This window comes from Schistocerca piceifrons, chromosome 8 (genome assembly GCF_021461385.2).
Source record: "Schistocerca piceifrons isolate TAMUIC-IGC-003096 chromosome 8, iqSchPice1.1, whole genome shotgun sequence".
Taxonomy (NCBI): domain Eukaryota; kingdom Metazoa; phylum Arthropoda; class Insecta; order Orthoptera; family Acrididae; genus Schistocerca; species Schistocerca piceifrons.
Window position 1 is genome coordinate 251680161 of NC_060145.1, and position 25117 is coordinate 251705277.

The following is a 25117-nucleotide window of genomic DNA, read 5'->3' on the forward strand; positions in this document are numbered from 1 at the left end:
CCAGGGGAGTACGGTAAACTCACCCTGGTGCCCCCCGAACCACGCTCGTAGACTGCGAACTGTGTGACACATTGCATTGCCCCTACATACCAATGTACCGAGGGAAAACCGCAATTAGGGGTGGACTTGGTCCACCAAGGATAGATGCATACTTGTGTTCATCCATTGTGCCGTCCATAATGACGAGATTACCCAGGGAATGCCACGAAAACGTTCCACTGACCATAACGCTTCTGCTTCCAGCTGATGTATAAGCTTTCAGAAGTTACACGCCATACATGTTTACGGGCATCCGTGTAATGAAGCATAAATCGTGATTCATCTGAAAGGGTCACGCGTTGCCACTCAGTGGACGTCCGATAGAGGTATTGGCGTTTAAATTCCAGCCTTAGTCGCCGATGAATAGCAGTGAGCAAGGGGGCATGAACCAGGTGCCTGCTGCGGAGGCTCATATACAGCAACTTTCGCAGAACGGTCTTGTAGAGACACTATTGGTAGCCACTTGGTTCATTGGGGCGACCAGCTGCTCAAGAGGTTCACGTTTGTTCGCTCGTACACATCTCTGCAGCCGTCGTTCCAGTTTTAGGTAGCGCCATTTTGCCATGCACACTACACTTCAATAATGACGGGACGTGAACAGTTTACAAACAGCCGTTTCGGAAGTGCTTCCACTCGTGGTCCGAAAGCCAATGATCATGCCATTTTGCACTTAAGATAAATTGCTCCGTTTACGCATTACGACAACGGCGGTACTGTCTACATTTGCATCATACTCCGCAAGCCATCAAATGGTGGTTCGCGGAGGGTACTTCCGATACAACTAAGTGACCCCCCCAGCATCCTCCACTCGCGAATGGTGCGTGGGAAGAATGATTGTCGGTAAGCCTGTGTGTTGGCTCTTATATCTCGTCGTCGTCATTAAGTGAGAGGCACACGGGCAAAAGTAATATCTTGTTTGACTCTCCGACAGCTTATTACTTCCTCCCACATACATTTCTCCAAAGACCACGGCGAGAAAATTCGACAAATAAGAGCCAATGCAGAGGCTCACCGACAATCATGCCTCGGACGCACCATTCGCGATCGGAACAACGTAGGGGGTATCACTTACTTGTACCAGAAGCATCCGCTAACCATCATTAGGTGGCTTGCAGAGTTCCCCATCCTCCGAACACGCTTTATATACGCCACACGGCTAGTGCTGCCATCTGCCGTCTGGAGTGGTTATTGAACGTTGACGTGGAATATAGGCGGTGGTCACATTAATGTGACTGGTCCGTGTATATAAAAGAGACTGCCATAAGGAATTCGTTCCTCCTGGTTAGATGATCAATAAAGATGTTCTAAGAAGGTGGAGGGAGCACTTGAAGAGAAAATACCACAAAAATGGCGTTCGAACGACTGGCTACTCAACCATGACAAAGCGCTGTAGCGTACCGCCTACATTGTTCAGGAATGTTTGACGAAAAACAAGATTCCACTTTTTCGTCAACCAGCCGTACTCACCAGAGTTTGCGTCTTGTGGCTTCTTCCTCTTCTCCAAGATGAAAACAGTTTTGAACGGTCGAAGATTTGATTCGTGGGGAATATTGAAACGAAATAGCAGAGAGTACTGAATACCCTAACATACTCTTCCAGGATGTGTTTCAAAAGTGGCACAAACGTTGAGATCGGTGTATTCGCTCTCAAGAGGACTACACTGAAGATGATGGTGCAGAATAAGATCTTAGCAAGACGTAATAATTAAAAAAACAAAATATAAAATTGAACTCATAGTTCACCTCCAAGAGCGTATAATAAATACTTCTTTATTACAACAAGTCTGAGTCCTGATTCCATCACCAGGTACCTTACAACATTTAAAACGGCTAACAAAGCGATGTAAAACCTGTTGCGTCAAATGGCATAAAATTCATCGAGTGTTGTGTGTCAAGTAGTAAAATATAATGTACAGTCAGTAATAAAATATGTCAATCACTGTTAGTCTTCGTTCTGCATTTTTATTGACAATATTTGGCAAGTGATTTACTATGTATTTTATGCTATTTTACGCCATTGGTTTTATATCGCCATGTATCGTGTTTTAAATGTCTTAAGATACCTGATAAGTCTGAGGACTGAAACCGGTTGTAGCAAAAAATTATTTTCAGCTCTTGGTCGTAAAGTAAGATATTTTTTTTATATTTACGGTCTATGAGGCCCCACCTTCACAAAACGTTTAGTAATAATATCGTATTTCGGGAACTTTTGGATGCTACCTGCAATTGAAGGCAGGAACTGCTTACTTGATAGGTCTTCTTCGCTACTCTGTTTCCATCGCTTGCGTAACAAATATTGACTGCGATGATTTCTTCTTCTTTTCCTTCTGTTAGGACCGGCCGTCTCTGTTAGAGAGCTGTTACGTATATTATCATCCAGGGATATGCTCAGTGACGACAGCATCGCACCCGTCAGCGTGGTTCTCAACGGATGCCGACGTGGGGTCGTGAGCATTGGCGTCCTAAAGGGGTAGGGGCTACTCCTGGAATCTGGACTACAGAGTTTTTATTCATTACAGAATTGACACATTTCAAGAAATGGGTGCATAACCATGGGTTATATGGGACATAAAAAGCTGGTATTTTTTTCCTGTAAAATGTAGTTCATGTGGTGTGACACGTCTCCAAACTGAGCTACTCATTTATGTCAAAAGTGGCAATTTTTAAATGTTGGTCCGCCCCGAATAAATTCTGCGGACGCCCATGGCCGTCGCCTCTTACCACGGTGTCGTTGCTGCGTGCCTGGCAATCGTCGACGCGGCGCCGCAGGTCCGCGACGTTGACGCTGAGGTCCAGCAGGGCGGCGTCGGTGCTGGCGCCGGACTGCCGCCCCCGCACCGCCGCCTCCACACGCTCGCTGGCCATCTCCACGCTGGACTGCAACAGGTCGGCATTACGTGAAAATGACGAACGGCTGCTGTAGTTGCTCTTCACAACAAAAAAGTCGTCCCTCTCGCATTACTCGGCAAAGTGAAATGAAAAGACGGCTGGTTATAGTAGTATAGTACTATCGTACTTATACCTGAGAGAAATAGGTAGGTGGGAAGTAGGTCTCGCGAAAGATAGCGTGGCACATGCGCAGAAACGCATTCTCGAACTGCGCACTGGGCTATTCCATTGCTTTGTTCCAAAGGGGGGTAGTTTCACTGGCTGTCGCCCACCAACCTGTGCACTTGGAGTGTTCTAATTGTTCTATCTTTACTATGTAGCGTGCCATCACAGTGTTAGCGCACTGTCTGTACATGATAAATTACAGTCCCCCACTGCGTTTCTCTGGTCAGTATGTGAAGGCTAATCTCAGTAACTAATGTAAGGATTTTCGAAATGATGGGGCACAGCAGTCCGTTGTCTCTTCCTTTCAGGCTTTATTAAAGCAAATCTAGATTTCGGCCAGTATCTTGCCATTATCAACGCACCATTTCATAGTTTCAAGACTTGTCCTAATGTGCCAGTCCCCTGTTGTTCGGGCTTCTGTCGCAGTTCATTCTAGTCTTTAATGAATTGTGACAGAAACCCGAACAACAGGGGACTGGCACACTAGGACATGTCTTGAAACTATGAAATGGTGCGTTGATACTGGCAAGATACTAGCCGAAATCTAGATTTGCTTTAATAAAGCCTGAAAAAAAGAGACAACGGACTGCTGTGCTCCATCATTTTGAAAGTAATATCTCATTCGTCGAGTGCATTCCTGATGGAAGGTTACATACCATAAGGAATGTTACGGTTTTCACTAATAGACTTACCCCGAGCAAGATTTGTGTCTGTGGTTTGTTACTGCTGTGTCAGATCCGACGACCTTTCTGGCCAAGCTAGGATTTGGCAAGCATAAACACAAACAGTAGAAACTCGTCGTGTGAGGAGGGGCATTATCTTGCTAAAATGTAAGCCAAAATGGTTTGCCATGATGGGCAACAAAACGGGGCGTAGAATATGGTCGACGTACTGCTGTGCTTTAAAGATGACACGAATGACAAAGAAAGTGGTCCTGCTATGAAACGAAATGGCACATCAGACCATCACTCCTGGCTATAGGGCCGTACGGCGGGCGACATCAGGTTGGCGTCCCACAGCTGTCCATGGCATCTCCAGAGATGTCTTTGCTGGTTATCGTGGCTGAGTTCGGAGCGAAGCTCATCACTGAAGACAATTCCACTCCAGTCAGTGAGCCAGGCCGAAGACGTGCCTGGATACGCCCTGGACAGTGGTGGGATACCAACTTGTCTGTCACCTGTCACCTGCCATACGGCCCGACAGCAGGTGTGATTGTCTGGGATGCCATTTCATTTTGTAGCAGAACCCATTTGGTTGTCATCCGCGCTACCCTTGCAGCGCAATGATACATTGACGAAATACACTATGTGATAAGAAGTATCCGGACACCTGGCTGAAAATGACTTAAAAGTTGGTGGCACCCTCCATCGGTATTGCTGGAATTCAATACGGTGTTGTGCCACACTTAGCCTTGATGACAGCTGCTTCCACTCTCGCAGGCATACATATATTTTAATCACCTAAACAAGTATTTAGTAAGAACAACAAAATAACGGACAAGTGCACGTACCTGCAGCTTGGAGACCCCCACGTCCAGCCTGGCTTCCATGTAACCGAGGCGGTGGTTCAGTCGTTCATAAGCAGAGTCAAACTTGCGGCTCATTTGGTCCTTCGACAGCTCTTCTTTCAGCTGCCGCGAGCTGACCGACTGGAAAGGACACACTTTTTAAACACGCCACTGTCTGTTTTTTTTTTTTTAATATCTTCTCATCACTTTCAAGATCATGACCACATTGGCACTTTGTCCTCACACAGACTCGGGCACCATATATTCATTATAATGATAAAAAGTTGATATAATAATTTATTATGTCACTATAATAAAGTATGATGTCAGAATCATCTAATTTCTACAAATCATCACATTAATGGTTTCAGCAAATTATTGCAGTTTCAGGTGTTTCGGGTAGTCCAAAAACAGTTTCTCCACACTGTAATAGCTCTTACTTACGTACATCATGCTGTGACATGCTAAAAGATATTGAAATTAAAATACACTGTAAGAGAAAAAACAACGCCCCACGAAGGTATTATCCGGCTGGATCATGAATCGGTAGATGTTGGTCCACCTCTGGCTCTTATCAAGCAATTATTCGCATCTATTGACGGAGTTGTTGGGTATCCCCGTGAGGACTATCGTGCCAAATTCTGTCCAATTGACGTGTTAGGTCGTCAAAATCCCGAGATGATTGGAGGGCGCTGCCCATAATGCTTTCAACGTTCTCAGTTGGGGACAGATCCAACGACCTAGTTGGCCAAGGCAGGGTTTGGCAATCGCGAAGATAAGAAGTGGAAAATCTCGTTGTATAGGGGTTGGCATTATCTTGCTGAAATGTAAGCCCACGATGGCTTGCCATGAAGGGCAACAAAAGGGGCTTAGAATATCGTCGACACACTGGTGTGCTGTAAGAGTGCTGCAGGTGCTAAAGTTATTCTGCTGTGAAAAGAAATGGCAAACTAGACCTATTGTGATTGTCGGGCCGCATGGCGGGCGACAGTCTGCTTGGTATCCCACCGCTGTCCAGGGCATCCACACACGCGTCCTCGGTGGTCATCGGAGCTCAGTTCCAAGCGGGACTCGTCGCAGGAGACAGTCCTATTCCAGTCAATGGGATTCCAATCCGAAAACGTGTCTGGAGACGCCACAGACAGTGGTGGATACCAACCAGGCTCTTGCCTGGCGTACGGCCCGACAACCGGAATGATGGTAGGGTGCCATTTTGTGGCAAGCCATCCTGAGCTTCCATTTAAGCAAGATAGTGCCCGCCTGCACACGGCGAGAGCTTCTACTGCTTGTCTTCGTGCTAGTCAAAACCTACCTTAGCTCTCAAGGTCGTCGGATCTCTCCCCAACTGAGAACGTTTGGAGGATCATGGGCAGGGCCCTCCAAGCATCTTAATATTTTGACAATTTAAGGGAGCAATTGGACAGAATTTGGCACGATATCTCTCAGGAGGACATTAAAGAACTTTATCAATCTGTGCCTAGCCGAATAACTGGTTGCACAAGGGGCAAAGCTGGACCAAAGCGTTTTTGACTGTCCCAGATTATGGATCTCTTTTTCTTGAATAAGTCATTATTCTTTTTTCGGAAATTGTAATCATTTTTTGTCTGTACATCTAAGCCACCTCTACCGATTTCCGCCCTATTCGGATGATTCCCACGTGGTGCATAGTTTCTCTAGTGTAACACCTTGTGCTCTTTGTACAGGGTTTTCCAAAGTCTCTGTACCAAACGTGTTGGGGGTGATAGATCACGTCATGAGAAAGCCTTTTATTACTGTATTTTCGGTCTCATAAAATTCCTTTGTCTCCTTCTAAAATTTTTAAGATGCCCTACCACTTCCCTCCATCTCCAAGGGATTCTTACTTTAATCTTGGAGGAAAGCATGTGTGTGGGTGAGGGGGGGGGGATTGTAGTGGGAGAGGAAGGAGTGAATAAACTAGGTTCAAGTCATTGTAGCTGCGGCAGTTATTCGGAGCTGAAGAGGCTTATACAAGATCGACTAGCGAGGAGATGTGAATCAAACAACGAGTCTTCGACTGAAGACCAGAACATCATCATATGCTTCACCAGGAACTTAACCTTACTTGAGGTGGTTTCTGTTGTCTTTACTTACTCGTTGTACCCTGTCAGCTTGGTATAATAGAAACCAGTGCTTAGCTGCACCTCGTAATCCTAATAAGGATTTAACTTGAGTCCTTTGTAGTCGTTGGCGTCTGTGAAGTTGGCCCTCGAGGCGAGTGAGGCAGCAACTGTGGATAGTGCAGAGTGTTATTGAACTGTATGAAATAAAATCGTTACGACTTCTTAACGGATTGCTTTAGGATGTACAAACGTCGGCAAAATTGGCGCATTTGGGGGACTTGAGAATCCGATTTTCGCGCTCGAGAAGTCTCTTTACCCTCAACGGTTGACTGTGTGGTGTGCAAGGTCCAGTCACAGAATAATCGGTGCGATATTCCTTGTTGGCTCGGTGACTACTGAACGGTACGTGAAGGTTTTGGAAGATTATTTCATACCCAGTGTCCAAAGTTACCCTGATTCCGACAAGATGTGGTTTATGCAAGACAGAGCTGCAGGAGAGTGATGTCCTGGAGGAGGACTTTGGGGACATCTTTCTGGCTCTAGGGTGCCCATTGGCCCCTGGTATGGAGCTTGATTGGCCGCCATGTTCTGCGGATCTGAAAACATGCGACTGCTTTTTGTGCGGCTATATTACGGGTGTATAGCAAAATAGCTTAAAACCAATTCTGAGCTGAAAACAGCCATTCAGGAGATCATAGACAGCATCGATGTTCCGACAGTTCATCGGATCAAGCAGAACGTCGCTATTGGTCTGCGCCACATGACCGCCGTTGATGGCAGGCATATCGAACATGTTGTAACCTAAATCCAAATATCTTTGGTGACGTTTAGATGTTGAATAAAGTGTGTACACGCCTTAGTTTGTAACTAATTAACACTTTTTTCATATGGTTCAATGGTTGTCACACTTTAGGTTGAGGGTAGTGCTGTTAGTGTGTACCTCGGCCAGCTTGTCGAGCCGTATCTCAAGCAGCGTCTCGAGGCGCCCCAGCCGCGCCTCGACGGCCTCCAGGCGTCGCCCCTGCTGCTCCAGGCTGACCTCCCAGCGCGGCGCGTAGCGCGAGGAGTAGACGCTCGCGTCCAGGCTGCGCAGGCGCTCCTCGATCGACAGCAGCACGCTCTGCACTCCCTGCAACACGGCAACAGCACCGTCCCCCTTACTAACCACACCAGTCTCCAGTACATGCATAGCGGTGTAGTTTAGGGTGAAAGCATTGGCCACCCTGTACATTTGGCGACACAGATTCTCTAAATTTGCTGTATTCTCAGGTTCACGTAAGATATCCAGGAGTAGCTATCAAGAGTGACCTTAAGTGAAAGAAGACACAAAACAAACAGTAGACGAAATATCTCTCTTCCACGAAGGAAGTGGCTTTAAGGCGCGTGCTTGATCGATTCTTGAGTACTGTTCATCAATAAGGGATTCTTGCCAGGTACGACTGACGAGAGAGAGAGAGAGAGAGGGGGGGGGGGGGGCAACTAAGTGCGGCGTCTTTCGTCACGATATCGTTTAGTCTGCGCGAGAGCGTTACCGAGGTAGACGTTACAGTAGAGACATTTTACATCACGGAGAGGTTTACTATTGAAATTTCCGGGAGGAGTTGGACAACTTATTAGTTCTTCCCGCACACATCTCGCTTAATAACCATGACAAGAAAATTCGAGAAAATAGACCCAAACAGAGTTTTACCGACTGTCATTCTTCACACGCACCATTCCACGCGTGGTACCAGAAGTACCGTCCATCACATACCATTAGGTGGCTTGCAGAGCGTGATGTAGATGTAGAGGTGCGCCGCCCTCTAATCTTGATCATCTTGTGCGCTTCAGCTGATTCGCGTTAATGTTAGTAAGAACCATTTCAGCTGTAGTAATGTACATTTTTTACATCACGACAGGTTTCGTTCAAAGGACATCATCAGCTGACACTGCCAACAGTCTCTGTCACATATTCTCACACAATTCTTTGATAATTATAAGATTTGTAATGTAAACAACAATCAACCCCAAGTACGGCTTAAAAAAATGTGTTAGTCAAAGCATTAATGGCTTCAGATTTAGCCGGCCGGAGTGGCCGAACGGTTCTAGGCGCTATAGTCTGGAACCACGCGACCGCTACGGTTGCAGGTTCGAATTCTGCCTCGTACATGGATGTGTGTGATGTCCTTAGGTTAGTTAGGTTTAAGTAGTCCTAAGTTCTAGGGGACTGATGAACTCAGAAGTCCCATAGTGCTCAGAGCCATTTGCATTTTGCTTCAGATTTATTATAATTAGACCTTTAGATGGCCCTTCCGGGTCTCCTTGCTTTACTTCTAGAGCCTCGTTTTGTACCGTTACGTATTTTCTTGCAGTGTTGTACCCATCACTGCGACGTTTTCGCCTACTGTTTGTTTTATGCATTTCAAACTTAACACATTTTTCCACATGCACCATGTAAATGCTGTTAAATTATCTGGAAACTGCTCTGACACACATGATTCTATGTTTTGTAGCATAACCGGTGCTTCCAAAAAGTGTCCCAGCTTCACAGGGGTAGCAAAGAGGCGAGCAATTGTTACGAAAGCTGTTGGCAGTGTCAACTGACGATCATAGAACGAAACTGGCCTTGTCATAATAAATGTACCTTAACAGAGCTGGGGTGACTCTATCTGATCTAGTGTCAGTTTTTTAACCCTTTAACTCTCATTGTGTGTGTGTCGTATGAGCTATCAGAGTTTCTAGCAGAGCTGTAGAACGTATTTTACTGGTTCCTCTCCTGCCTTCCAAACTTCACAGAAGCTGTCGTGCGTACTTTGCTGGTCTAGCGCTCACACGGGTAAAGCCCCTGTGAAACTTGGAAGGCAGCAGAAAGTTGCTGACGGAAATAAGGTTGAGACGACGGCTCGTGAATTGTGCCTAGATGCCTCAGCCGGTAACAACATTGCCCGCGAAAGGAAAGGTTCCAGGTTTGAGTGCCTTTCCGGTGCAAAATTTTAATCTGCTTGGAAGTTTCCAAACAGTGTGTACTGCACTGCACATTGAAAGATTCCTTTCGGAACTAGAGGTATTTCTGGAATGTGTAATATAGACTATGGAAGATATTGCACCAATAAAATACGTTAAAGAAAATAAGACGCTACAGCTATAGTTGCGAAGCGTTTCAACGTACCAACAAATATTCTTCATTCAAATCTGACCACAAGGATTTTGCGAGAACGTGCTTAAAAGCGATGCCTCCAAATTTTGTATGTTAAAACCCTCAAAGCTTTTTAAGTAAAACAAATTTTAGTAACATTCCACATCTTCATTCATGTCTGCACATTACCTGCTCAACATAGCCACCCTGGCGCGAACACATTTCGCCAACGCGTGACCAGTTTGTTGATGCTGTCACCATAGTATGTTTGATTTTGTTGATGGAGCCACAATCTCCATCTGTGCTTGCATCGCTTCATCACTCTCGACGTGAAGTTCTCAGGTGGTGTTTGTTTGGAAACAGGTGAAACTCGGATACGGTCAAGTCGGTACTGTATGGAGGATGATCGAGGACGGTGAACACATGCCGTCTCGGATTGATGCAGGTGTCAGAGCGCTCTTGTGTGGTTTGGCACTGTCATGCTGAAGGAGACAATGGTCCATGCGTGGACGAACTCTTCGAATTCTAAACTCGATTACAGCACGCCGTTTCTTACCTACCGACGTAGTCAAATTACACACCACTATACTATGCGCTGCAATTAGGAGTCCTCTAGCGATAGAGGGCTGCAAATATGTAGACATGGGGAATGAAGATGTACAACGTCAATAACGTTTGTTTCATTTAAAAGCTTTGAGAATTTTCACATAAAAAATTCGGACGTATTCTCAGCACGTCCTGGAAGATGACAGGTCAGCTGGTAAAAGCATATTTCTCCTCCAACACATGGAGGACCATTTGGTCCGCCATCTTCTGCTGTTGTATTTTAGAAACTTTGATTTGACAGTCGCAGACCGATTGGCCTAAGGAATGGCCGTCGGTCAGAGGGGTGAACATCTGTGAACATAGCTCACTGATGACGCTGCTTGAGGGAAAGAATCCTGACGAAAACTGTGCATTATTCGATCAATTCTTTTGCCCAGATAAATCTCGATCGGTGCAGGGTATTGGGAAAAGAAGAAAAAAAAACCGCCATGACTCACGCTGGGAGAGTTCCGTAAAAATTTACATACATAGATAGTTCTTCTATAGGCTTTGATGACTGAGTCTGCGGCTATCAAAATGTGCTACGTAAAGGGCCCTATCTTTTGATTGCATTGATTTAGAAGCTTAAATCTTTTACGCCTGGGGACCTGCCAAGGGACCTGAGTATTTTAAGTAAATTTCAACTTGATACTTGTACCCGTTCCTAGGAAAAACAGTTCTGATGGAGAAAATTAGGCTTTCTCATGCGATGACTGCAAAAGAGTTCTAACATTATGAACATTTACTCAGGGTAAAGCTGAGCTTTGTACATATATTACACGTGAACAAAATTTGGGATTGTAATAAATACTCGTCGATCAACAAATGAAATGAATTAAACAGCATATCTAATAATTAGTTTTCTGATTAAAAACAAGCGAAATTTTAGACATAACAGAGAAACCTTCCACATCCTTTTAACATGTTGCTATGACGAGATGTATGTTTTTTTACCCTTGTGTAAAATTTCACATTTGAGTAGCATCTTTCGAAGTTTAAATCTGTTATCATCGATGACTGTCGAAGCGGATGCGAGGCTATTAAATTATCTATATCTGGTTAACTTGAGATAGAAGGCGAAATTTGTTAGCTAATGAGGGGAATCGGCAGTGTCTGGCGTTTTGACCCCCGCCGGAAGTATAGAGCAGAAGTGGAAAAGAAGACGCCCTCTCTAGTACCGGGACTAGTCTGTGATATTAGGATTTTAAATATTGTTTCCGAGTGTTTCGTTCTTTGATCCCTCTTTTGCACTGTTGTAATCGCTTTTAGATTCGGTTTGCCTCCTTTCTGCCGCACCCAGTTTTCTATTCTAGGTGTCGTACTCCATTGAATAGTGGATACTCATGACTATAATAAATCAGGAGTGGGACTCCTGTGGATGGGACGTTTCCGTCGCATGCAGAGCCCAGGTGACGTTCACATGCTGATTCTCCAATTTCCTTCATCTTGCTTTTATTATTGACGATATATAATAGATGTCCACTACGTTTTTAGCCTCGTCCCTTTTACTGTTCTGAACTTCTGGATACACCACTCTTGGATCGAGAGACTGACGACCTTGTTGTTTGATCCCTTCCTCCCCAACTCCCTCCAGCCAACCAACCGAACGTTTCCTCTTCAGAGTTTGTCTATAGACTAGACTAAGATTGTAGGCTCTGTCTCTGCCAAAATGTGTTGGTACACATCCCAATTACTACCTTTTTTTCTCTTTTACCATACCGCCTTAGTAAGACGAAGCTTGTGGTATTATCTTGGTATTTCCAGAAATCATCATATGTCCTTTCGTAGCCTATGGTCAGCTAGCGCTAAATTTTCGAATTTTCTAAATTTGATTTATCATCTCTGTTCAACACAACTCTCGGACGCGGTTGTGATTGTCCAACGTAATGTTTGCTGGACATCGTTGACACCAGGTAATAAACGACGGTGAAGTTCGTGGAAGTCGTTCAACTCAACCATGATGCGGCCTCAGCACCAAGAACGTCGTACACATATTAGTGCGTTTTGAAGTTATGTCGTCTTAGGTAGAGCTTACAATTTCTCTAAAGTTTCCCAATACGTCTTTTGGTATACTATGACAGCTAATTGTTTTAATAGTTATTCTGAAATAAAGATCAGTACTTGCTAGAATTATTTAACAATTTTTATGTATATTATTATTACATGATAAGGTTGCTATATATTTTTAATTTTCTTGAACATTGGTTTCCAGCATGTCGTCTGCAAGTACAGCTGCTTATTACTGAAGAGGCTCACTTTTCTCATTACCAAAGTCTTAATTTATTTATTTTTGGAATTTACTACGAATTACGCTACCTACTTTTACAATATAGACCAAGTTTTTCTCGCGAATGGTGATGCTCTTGAAGACGAAACAGTTTCGTAGTAGTAGCAAGTATTCTACGAGCACAATTCGTGTGAAACACAAAAAAATGGTTCAAATGGCTCTGAGCACTATGGGACTTAACTTCTGAGGTCATCAGTCCCCTAGAACGAAGAACTACTTAAACCTAACTATCCTAAGGACATCACACACATCCATGCCCGAGGCAGGATTCGAACCTGCGACCGCAGCGGTCGCGCGGTTCCAGACTGTAACGCCTAGAACCGCTCGGCCACCCGGCCGGCCGTGTGAAACACAATTTGTGTCCTTACACGAGATGCAGAAGCGTTTATATAACGGAGATGACACTGATGTCGTGTTTCTTCACTGCCGAAAATTACTCGATGCAATTCCATACCGCCGCATAGTAAACAAAATACACACTTGCTTAACATAAAAACAGGTTTGTAACTGGATTAATGACGTAGTATAAAGAGGATGCAGTATGTCGTTCGTAATGAAGAGACATTGTGAGAAATGAAAATATCGTCCGTAGTAGCTCAGCAAAGTGTGAACGACTTTTACTTCCACGCGTGTGTATAAACAATGTTTAACACAATGTTTTACTGTTCTGCGAGTGTTTGGAGACCACGCATGTAGAAAATTTTTGTGAAAAGTCTGAAGCCTTGAAAATAATCAGCGATTGGTATAAAGACAGACAGCGTTCGGCCAGCATAAATAAATGCATTGTAATGGGTGATGACAGACCAAACGATCTGATATCGCTTGGCCACAGGTTCACCCATAAGTAAGAACCCAATCACGTGTCTGGAAATTTCCCTCTGGAGCGATTTCAGTTGGATCTGCAGATTGCAGATATAGATTTATTGAAAGAATACTGAGGAATTGAGGGAGAGGAGGGGGGGGGGGGCGGGGGGGGGGGGGGGGACAGAGAGACAGAGACAGAGAGAGAGAGAGAGAGAGAGAGAGAGAGAGATATTCGAAGAACAGTTGCGCATGTCAAATTCAAATGGTTCAAATGGCTCTGACCACTATGGGACTCAACATCTGAGGTCATCAGTCTCCAAAAGCTTAGAACTACTTAAACCTAACTAACCTAAGGACATCACACACATCCACGCCCGAGGCAGGATTCGAACCTGCGACCGTAGCAGTCACGCGGTTCCGGACTGAAGTGCCTAGAACCGCTCGGCCACCGCGGCCGGCAGTTGCGCATGTCATCACACTTGTTTATTCAGGGCGAGAAAATACGAGAGATACTCCTCGAACTCCACTAGAAGTCGCTACAAGAACAGCGTTATGTATCTTGGAAAATCAGGGAAACAGGGACATGAACATACGTGTACCGACAATCTTTATGCTACTGCACCATTCGCCAAGGTAATAGTGATTTTCGGAGTAAAAGATGTAAACATACATGAAGAGCATAGCTGTGCTGCAGATCTAATCGCAATGATCCGGACATTTCTGCGAAAAGCGGAATTCACCAATAGACGTCACTAGAGGCGGACTCGGCAGCGTAGGAGACGGGGACTATTCTTGAAATGAAATGCGGTAGGGAGCTGGTGTTAAGTGGAAAGGTACTGAGCCATAATAAATTTATTAAAGTTTCTAAAAGCACTAATGAATTTATTTTTAAAGCAAATATCCAAGCCGGCCGCTGTGGCCCAGCGGTTCTAGGCGCTTCAATCTGGAAACGCACGACCGCTACGGTCGCAGGTTCGAATCCTGCCTCGGGCATGGATGTGTGTGATGTCCTTAAGTTAGGTTTAAGTAGTTCTTCGTTCTAGGGGACTGATGACCTCAGAAGTTAAGTCCCATAGTGCTCATAGCCATTTGAACCAAAAATCCAAGAATAAAATTGTCTGAAAAGACTGAATTTCAATGGCCAACTGATGGCAAACACCTCTAAAGGGCAACTGTATAAAATCACTTCCTTATGTAAAGATTATTAAAAAAAGTACATTTACATTACAAACAGCAAAACATACGATCAAATGATTGTCCCAAATATCAAACATCGGCTATTACCAGTAATTATCAAAACGACAGACAAAAGTGGTTTAAATTTATGATGATAGAGGCGGTGGCAGGGCGACGGCAGTAGCAATAATTCCTCCTCCATTGACATAGGACGGCGCTTGTCGCTGCCACAGTACTAGAATCTTTCATTAACAATGTCAGTCATGGTACTAGGCATCTTTAACAAAACCACAGTTAACAAAAGATACAGTTACCTATGCTGTAACACAGAGACAACTCGTTAATTATTTAGTAAAAATTAAAGTACTACAAATGCAGAAAATGTTCAGTTTTTTTTTTTTTTTTTTTTTGGGTGCTCAGAGTTTACTAAACAGCTCGAGCTCATGATACTAGCCAACAGGTAACTATAGACATGCCTCAGAAAAAAGATAAATAAATGTCGTGTCACTAGGGACTCCCGTCGGGTAGACCGTTCGCCGGGTGCAAGTCTTTCGGCGACTTGCGCGTCGATAGGGATGAAATGATGATGATTAGGACAACAGAACACCCAGTCCCTGAGTGGAGAAAATCTCCGACCCAGCCAGGAATCGAACCGGGGCCCTGAGGATTGACATTCTGTAGCGCTGACCACTTTTTTAATCTCATTTTGTTCTATATTGTTCGTTGAATTTGTTCGTGGCGGACGTTTTATGACACCCGTTCAGGTTGTTCGTTGATCCGTTCACTCACTTTTTTTTATTACACGCTGAGCTACCGGGAGCGGACAGGAGAAAGGTAGCTAGATTAAACAGTTTTCATTGACTATAAAGTAAAATTCCTAAATCTGAAGAATTACGTCTGCATTCTGTACCCTTAGATTCTAAAATCTTTTTGGGGCAGTGACAGCCACAAGCCCACACGCATTCACAGAAATGCACTCTCGTAGTACTAGGCAAAACCTTCATAAATAACACATTTATATATATAATAACGGGAAACCGGGATACGGAGTCAAAATAACCACCACACGACACCAAGTAACGTGCACACTAATCGGACGCTCGCCGTGGTCTCTCGTAAAATCCAGTGCCCATTGACAAACGCTTGCTTAGAAAGCGCCGAGAGAAGGATGTAACGAAGATTACTCGTAGTCGGAAACCCACGGGTATCATCCAGCAGACGCCACCGCGTCTAGTGCTCGCAAGGTCAGACCGGACTCCTGCGTCGTACCCGCCAAAACCGCACTGAGCGAAGGCACCACTCTTGCCAACCGCTACGGCAGACGTTTGGCCCCAACAACGCCGCGCCCCACTTGCGCTCTTCCTCGCCCGGTTTTCTAGGTCGTCGCAGCTCTTAACTATAATCCGTTCAAAATGTTGGTGCTTGTCGAGGATGTTACTCGGCTGCATTCCCAAAAGTTATGTTTCATTCTGGTCGGCTTTCAGCGGGCTTCTGTGCGATTTCGAAACCGTGTTTCGAAGCACGGAAGGAAGTAGCTTTAAGTCGATTCGAAACGTCGGCTCTTATAATATATTGTTTGTACAGTAGGATTTGGAACTATAAACAAAAGGATGTTGTTCAGACGTAGCGGAGCGAATGCCGTCAGCAGATAACACGAGTTTCTGTGAGTGGCTTGACCGCCTCGAGAGATGATGATACAGGTTGCACGCTGTTGCGAACTCGTTCCCGCGGACCTTCAAAGTGTTTCCGTTGTACGTACCCTAGAAAGGCGGCCGCTGAGTAATTAGTAGGTAGCCGCGACCGTGGCTGAGCCCGTAACCACTGTGCGTAGACCGCAGGGTTCCGCGTCGACATCCAGACAAGCGCCTGCGCGCGCTTGCCCAGAAAAAACTGGTAGTCCGCGCTTCCGAGGCGTGCGTGCTTTATTGGGTGTGCGGCAGATAAGGGGGCGTGGCGGATTTCGTTCCGCTTCCACTGCCTCCCTCGCTGCCTCGGATTCATCGCCCGCGCGTCTGATATGAGACATGTACCTGCTGGCCTTGGCGCGCGAAAGGCGGTGTGGGACCAAAGATTAACGTTCCACGTCTGCCTCTGGAGAACCGTATGTGGCGCAAGAAATAGGTGTTATATTTTTAAAATGTTCATCTGCGCCCCTAATTGCGTTTTAAGTGGTGCACGTTACAAGACACACCAGGCGGTTAGGGGAAAAAAAAGTAACAGACAAAAGCCATCAGTCAATACGTATTCGTCGAAACAAGATCCAAATCTGCACGAATCTTCGCAACTGCTCCAATGGACTGGCGTAAGCCTGGATTATAGAGGAAGTCAGTACCCAACTACTTCAGTTATAACCTGAGGTGACGGAAATCATGGGATAGCGACATGCACATATACAGATGGCGGAGCTGTCACTTTACTCAGGTGATACATGTGAAGAGGTTTCGGATGTGATTATGGCCGCATGACGGGAATTAAAGGATTTAGAATGCGGTATGGTAGTTGGAGCTAAAGCCGTGGAACATTCCAGTTTGGAAATAGTTACGGAATTAGATGTTCCAAGAGCCACAATGTCAAGAGCGTGTCAGGAATACAAAATCTCTGTCATTACTTCTCCCCAAAGAGAGCGCAGTAGCAGACTGCCTTCAATTAATAACCGAGAGCAGCGACGTATGCGTAGAGTTGTCAGTGCTAACAGACAACTAACACTGCGTGAAATAACCACAGTAATCAATGTGTGATGTATAATGAACATATCCGTTAGGACGTTGCTTGTTGTGGTCTTCAGTCCTGAGACTGGTTTGATGCAGCTCTCCATGCTACTCCATCCTCTGGAAGCTTCATCTCCCAGTACCTACTGCAACCTACATCCTTCTGAATCTGCTTAGTGCATTCATCTCTTGGCCTCCCTCTACGATTTTTACCCTCCACGCTGCCCTCCAATGCTAAATTTGTGATCCCTTGATGCCTCAGAACATGTCCTACCAACCGGTCCCTTCTTCTTGTCAAGTTGTGCCACAAACTCCTCCCCTTTCTATTCAATAGCTCCTCATTAGTTATGTGATCTACCCATCTAATCGTCAGCATTCTTCTGAAGCACCACATTTCGAAAGCTTCTATTCTCTTCTTGTCCAAAATATTTATCGTCCACGTTTCACTTCCATACATGGCCACACTCCATAAAAATGCTTTCAGAAACGACTTCCTGACACTTAAATCAATACTCGACGTTAACAAATTTCTTTTCTTTAGGAACGCTTTCCTTGCCATTGCCAGTCTCCAATTTATATCTTCTCTACTTCGACCATCATCAGTTATTTTGTTCCCCAAATAGCAAAACTCCTTTACTACTTTAAGTGTCTCATTTCCCAATCTAATTCCCTCAGCATCCCCCGACTTCATTCGACTACATTCCAGTATCCTCGTTTTGCTTTTGTTGATGATGTTCATCTTATATCCCCCTTTCAAGATACTGTCCATTCCGTTTGGATAGTGCGGCGAAATTTGGCGTTAATGGGCTATGGCAGCAGACGACCGACGCCAGTACCTCTGCTAAGTTAGTAAGAGCTAGTAGTAAGGTTCGAGTGTGGCGCAGGCTCCATCAAGTCGTGGACCCACGTTCTCAACAAGTCATTGTGCAAGCTGGTGGTGGCTCCATAATGACGCCTGCTGTGTTTACATGGAATGGGCCGGGTCTTCTGGTCCAACTGAAACGGTCATTTATTGAAAATGGTTAAGTTGGGCTGTTTGGAGAACATTTGCAGCCATTTATAGCGTTTGTATTCCCAAACAACGATGGAATTATTATGGATGACTTGTCACTGCGCCACAGTTTTTCGCGAATGGATTGAAGAACATTCTGGATGACTCGAGCGAATGATTTGGCCACACAGATCGACCGACTCTGACGGGACATAGTAGAGGCCAGTTTGTGCAGAAAATCGTACACCGGCAACACTTTCGCAATTATAGACGACTATAGAAGCAGCATGGCTCAATATTTCTTCAGGGGTCTTTCAAAGACTTGTTGAGTCGTTGCCACGTCGAGTTGGTGCACTACGCCGGGCAAAAGGAGTTGCGACACAATGCAGGAGGTATTTCATGACTCTTGTCACCTCATTGAGCTGCGCGTCCAAGTAAGAAGGCAGCTGGACTATCCTGGGGCGGGCTCCACATATCAAACCACTTCTTCTGCTTGTCATTCTCCCAAGAAACGTTTTGTACCAGGGCAACGGGGTTGGGGAGTGGAGCACTGGAATTTTTGTGACTGAGCGGTGGTTGGACTGAAATATTTTTCCTCTTATTCGTCGTCAACTTTCATTACAAGATTGCGATCCGATGCCAGTGTGTGAACCAGGTGTCACACGGTTGGACTGAATTATTTTTCCTCCTATTCGTCGTCAACTTTCATTACAAGATTGCGATCCGATGCCAGTGTGGACCACCCGACGTAGTTGTGAACCAGGTGTCACACGAGAAGACCCCCCACCCCTCCCCATCTCGAGTAGCGTGACGCCGGTAGCAACGAGGGCGCGCGTCCCTCAAAAAGCTGAGTGTACGACCTACGTATGTAAAGTGGACGCTCTGGAACAAAAATCTGTACAACTAAAATGGTCCGATACCAACTTAACATTGGTTGAGAACACTTAAAGTAATGAAATACAAACATCTGCTCGAAGAAATTAATCTTGAACAGAAACACTGAGCCGTCATTTAATTACGACTTAAGTTTCAGGCCCCGTAAAGTATAAAATAGAAAATATACTTGACTTACACACTGTACTAATATTGACCACAAATTAATAGACAATATGCCAAACCCAAGTTACGTAACCAGAGCGTCCACTGTTAACTTTGCGTGACTTCACTATGCCAGTAGGCAACTGTTAGAAAATAATAGAACTATAGGGTGGTAACCCTCTCTTATACTAACCGGCGCTAGTCATAACCTAAATTTCCAGATTATTGGAGGAAGTAAACCTGATCACTAAACACACTAGCTTGGTCGCTTTCATTACACCATAAGCATAGACCCATACGCTAAGTCATCACCTAAAGTATTAAAACTCGTAACACTGGTATGATTTTGATGTAAGAGCTCAGAATCGCCACTCACGACAACACACAACCTCGAAGGCGAAAACACGGCCACTGTTCCGTACACACAGCAAGGCAACAGTATAATAAAATACAAGCACGCGCGAACAGTAACTGAACCAACAAGGTTACAGAAGGTTCACATCACGACAGGCACATGAATGTCGTTGTTTACAACCAACCAACACGTGAAACTCAAGCCCAACTGATCAACACACGACGGCAATTTAAAACAACTGCACAGCCGTGTGTTCGATACACAAGTAATACTGAAACGCCATAATAATCCAGATTACAAGACATATCAGCGCCTCTCTCTCTCTCTCTCTCTCTCTCTCTCTCTCTCTCTCTCTCTCTCTCTCTCTCTCTCTGAGATGGCGTGCGCTAAGCACCTGTACGTAAGATAGCAAGCCATATCCCAGCCGAGACAATAATTCAAGATGCACGCACTTTCGCTTCCAGGAGTATACAGCGTGACAGCTAACTCTGTGCAGGTTTCATTGCACATCACAAAGCTGACTAGAGCAGAAAACAGTATTTCATTACATTAAGAGGGTGCAACCATAAAAAAATCTAAAAGTATAGCTGATCGTATGAAGTATCGGCGAATAAATATAGATGCTCAAGCCGCCCGACGTTTCACACTCCCAGCGAACGTCACTCCATTAAAAACCGCATGTCACTGAGAAAATCTCCCAAAGCGAATCAAAAGGAATGTCGCAAAACGTTGTGCCTAAACTAACCAGAACACATATTGACTGATGAACGACATCCGACCGACAAATACAAACTGGCCATGTAAGCCTGCACACAGTTCACATACGAAACAAACGTATTTGTACTAATCCACGTCCATGGGACATTCCAGAAACACAGAGGATCCAAAAGAAATTTTCGAATGCTTGATACATAATTGACTAGTAGCAGACAGATAAACCCTAAACCCGATGCAACACCACGCAGGCGTCAGCAAGCTGGGGGACAACAACACGAAACACTAAAATGTAGCGACTCTAAACGATGCTCAATCAATTCGCCACTCAGTAACCAAACGAGCAAAACACCGAGCAAAATACAGAAAGCGCTTCCACTCCCAAAAGAAATGTAAACAACATGCAACTAGGTTCGGGTGCCTGCAGCGGCGTGACTTAAAACTTGTAACAACCTACGAGTGGCATTCAATAAGGAAAGCAGCACATTTTTTTTCTGAAAGCAAGTTAGTTTTACTCAGGATTCTAACCCACCATATTATTCCCCCACTCTTTTGGCTACAAAACACTATTTTTCAACATAACCACCGTTCAATGCTACGGGTTTACGCCACCTTGCTGAGAGCGACTGTGTGCCTACAAGGTATCACTCTACTTCTCGTCGTCGGAGTCAACGTCTTGCTTCATTAACCACTTCCCCATAATCCAAGTACAGCTTTCCGCAGAGTGCATCCTCCGTAGGGCACAAATGGTCCTTTCGTTGCTCTTTATGGTCTTCTGTTAGGCGACGAGGAGGACCTAGCGGGCACACGCTTTCGAGAACACCAGCTGGTGGACGAATGTGTCAGCACTACCAACAGAAAACTTCCAGTTGTGCAGTGACGTGTTTGATTGTGATCCGTCGATCACCGCGAATGAGTGTGTCCATACATTTCTTCATTGCAGGAATCACAGCCGGCCGGCACGCCGGAGATCGGATAGATTTGTACGCCTTTTTTGCGATGATGATAGACGTCTCGCCCAACAACTCATCGTACCTTTGATCCTTGCCAGGTCTCTGTAGACATTCTGCAAGGGCCTATGAATATCTGCGACGCTCTGGTTTCCTGCCAAAAGAAAATGACATCTCTCTGCTTGAAGCGATCTTCCGTTATAGACGCCATTTTCAAGGCTGCGTACAGTGCCGCCACCTATCGGAGTTTAATGAAATTATAGGAGCTGAAGCGAGAATATTCCACAATGTTAAACAACAAATTCCACAGTTTTCAACCAAAACTGTCCGAGAAAAAAATGTGTGGCCTTACACACTGACGCCCGTCTTGTATTCGTGACTGCATGCCTCCGCGACGCAACGATGAAAACTTATCACACAACCGCTGGAGGTGGCCCATATTGCCCGCACTGTTCGCTGTCGAGCCTGGCTGCTGCACGCTCCAGGTCGCGAAAACAGCCGTCAAAGAGCGTCACTTGAACAGCAGCGCCGTACCCACCAGGTGGTGGGATTTCGAAGTCATCGGAAGGCAGAATCGCATGGCACACATTTATTTCCTCAAAAAACTGTCGTCGTCACCTTTTAACGTAAAATTGGTCGTGTCTGCTTTACGCCACCCGTAATGAACACTGTCAGTGACTAAGTAACTTCGTACATAAACTAACATGAAATTCGAAACGTAATATTCTATGCGCACCCTGAAGCGCAAGCTACGGACAGACGCGGTAGAATACCATTGGTTCGAGCGTCAAGTGTGATACACTGTCCTCTTGCTGCTGCTCGTCCCCCCCCCCCCCCCTCTCTCTCTCTCTCTCTCCCGTCTTAGGTACATACCACTGTAATCTAGATCCATGACTGCTGATTGTTTCTCGTACATAGAACCACGCAGGTGGACGCGAATTTTGTTAACTTGAAAGACTGAAATGATGCCTCAAAAGGCTGCGGTATGCAAGCTGGTGCGGTTTAGTCGGTGAAGACAGCCTGTGTAGGCAGCTAATGTTATCGTCGTCCTTAAGGTGAACAGACGGCAAAACCCGTTTCTCGGGTAGCTCGATGTAGCCATTCTGATTCTAGCTTCCTGTCAGCACAACCAGCTAACTTGTTTTCTGGCTAATTCAAACAGTCTCACACACCACAGGACCTATCGTAGCTTGTTTCAGCCTTGCCCACCGAGAACACTTCTTTGAGGTCTGCGTCGTGCAGATCTCATCGAGCGGAACTCTGAGTTATCTGAGTTCTTTCGTCCGTAGTCCGCAGTTGATTCTCTCTTTGTAAGTGGTCACCTTTGTGGTCTGGAGTGACACACCTGCGATAGTTACGAAGCTCCGAGTATTCTACTGATGGTGTTCCATCTCCAGTCGCCAAGAGCGCCGGCGTTGTTTTTTCAAGACGGTACTCACATTTAGGAGAAAGGCGGTTTAAAGCCTTGTGAGACAATTCACATGTAGATTTTCCTAAAATCGCGTACGGAAAATGACGCAAAAGTTGCTTCTGAAATGGCCGACTTCCTTCCCCACCTGAAAGTTTTCTCGTCGTCGACGAGACATTAAACCCTAATCTTCGCTCCTTCGCTTGTGCTAAGTTCGTTACGAAACGGCTGCGGAAGGATCAGTCTAAGCAGCCACACTCGCATGTGCTCCCAATCCGTCCCGCTTCTCTTTCTGTAGAAATTCAGAAAACAGTTCGTTGTAACCAGGGTGTCTGTCCTGTGTGTACAGTGCGCAGTGATACACCTGGGAATAATTCTCAGTTATCACGATTATTAGAAAGCCCAGGGAGGGCTGACCCCTTTTTCTGCCTCGTTACAATGGTGTTGCGCCCTTTGTAACAAACTGCGAACGCGATGTGCACTACCCTGAACTTCGAATATATTCAGATCACTGGTGCCCAAACAATTGCCTGAGTTCTGTGTTTTCCATAACATTTCTAATTTTCGACACGCCAAAGTACTTAATACCAGAAGAACCCCCTCTAGAACAACCGAAGTGCAGTATTTCGATATCGTTTTTTCATATCTTTGGGAGACAAATGCAGACAGTAAGGTATATTTCACCAATGGATGCACGCCTTGCTTTGGGACTTCAAGGAGCAGAAATGTGGCTCAGAACACTCTTCTTCACCTCCTCGGTTTACTGTCGCATCGGATGAAGCTGATGTTCAAACTATTGTAATTCCGTAAAGCTCTTTGGGCAAATAGATTATCGTGACTCCTCGTTTGGTGTAAATGAAGTGCTTCAAGTGATGCTTTATAGCTTCCTAGCGACCGTGATCAGTTGTCTTACGTAGGGTAGGAAAACGAAGTCAGTCCAATCCACGCCACCACCTGAACTTGCAGAATGACTGCAGGCCTGAACGTGCAGCCCTCGTAAAATGCCTTCTAGACAACCATACAGCCCACGCAGTACACGACTTCTGGACCTGCCCACTGTTTGCATTCCCTTCCCCCCCCCCCTCCCCTTCTCCTTTGGTACAATGTGAGACTATTGAACAATGATGAAATACTGTATCTTACACTCTAACCTATGGTTTTTTCCCCCTAGCGTTTGTTGTGTGTAGTGCAAGATCCGCTTTTTCATAATTTGCCGAATAAACTGTCCACTCACATGTGACCACCGCCTGTGTTCGACGTCAACGTGCGGGAACCACTCTCAGCCGGCAGGTGCCAGCACTAGCGGTGAGCGACGCGGAAAACAGTAGCCTTTGTAATGCGGAAACAGCGTATTTTCTGACGTCTAAAAGATCATCATTGGCTTTCGGGGCAAGAGTGGAAACATTTCCTAAATATCTAACTTTGGAAATTGTTGACGTGCAGCCATGGTTAAAGTATACCGTGGATGGCAAAACTTAACTATCCAAAACCGCCGCCGAGGCAACTGCGGTGCACCACGGGCCATAGATGATACGGGTGAAAAGCGACTGTGGAGATGGGTACGGGCGAATAGACGTGCAACTGTTCAATAACTGAGCCCATATGAACCTAGGTGCTACCAACCGTGCCTCCTCAACGACCGTTCCTGCTTTTGGGCCTCCACAGCAGGTACCTGGTTCATGCGTCTACGCTATCTGATCAAAAGTATCCGGACACCCCCAGAAACATACGTTTTTCATGTGCTGCCACCTACTGCCAGGTACTCCATATCTCAGTAGTCATTGAACATAGTGAGAGAGCAGAAAGGGGCGTTCCGTGGAACTCACGGACTTCCAACGTGCTCAGGTGATTGGGTGTCACTTGTGTCATACGTCTGTACGCGAGATTTCCACATTCCTAAACATCCCTAGGGCCATTGTTTCCGATGTGATAGTGAGGTGGAAACGTGAAGGCACACGTACAGCACAAAAGCGTACAGGCCGACCTCGTGTGTTGACTGACACATACCGCCGAGAGTTGAAGAGGGACGTAATGTGTAATAGGCAGACATCTATCCAGACCATCACATAGGAATTCCAAACTGCATCAGGATCCACCGTAAATACTATGACAGTTAGGCGGGAGGTGAGAGAGCTTGGATTTCATGGTCGAGCGGCTGCTCATAAGCCTCAAATCACGCCGGTAAATCCCAAACGACGCCTCGCTTGGTGTAAGGAGCGTAAATATTGGACGACTGAACAGTGACAAAACGTCGTGTGGAGCGATGAATCACGGTACACAGTGTGGCGATCCGATGGCAGGGTGTG

General features: G+C 45.5%; 1 protein-coding gene across 2 annotated transcripts in view; it reads right to left on the reverse strand.

Moving 5' to 3' along the window:
• Positions 1–25117, reverse strand: part of LOC124711379 — a 230564-nt gene that overhangs the window by 38423 nt on the left and 167024 nt on the right. For both annotated transcript variants that reach the window (XR_007005467.1, XM_047241432.1), the window contains exons 2-4: positions 7621–7809; positions 4603–4740; positions 2760–2915 (exon numbers count right to left, since the gene is read on the reverse strand). Coding sequence is in view for 1 of the 2 variants with exons in the window: in XM_047241432.1 (XP_047097388.1) it covers positions 2760–2915; positions 4603–4740; positions 7621–7809 (483 nt within the window). In the remaining variant the exon portion in view is untranslated. The remainder of the gene's footprint in view (positions 1–2759; positions 2916–4602; positions 4741–7620; positions 7810–25117) is intronic.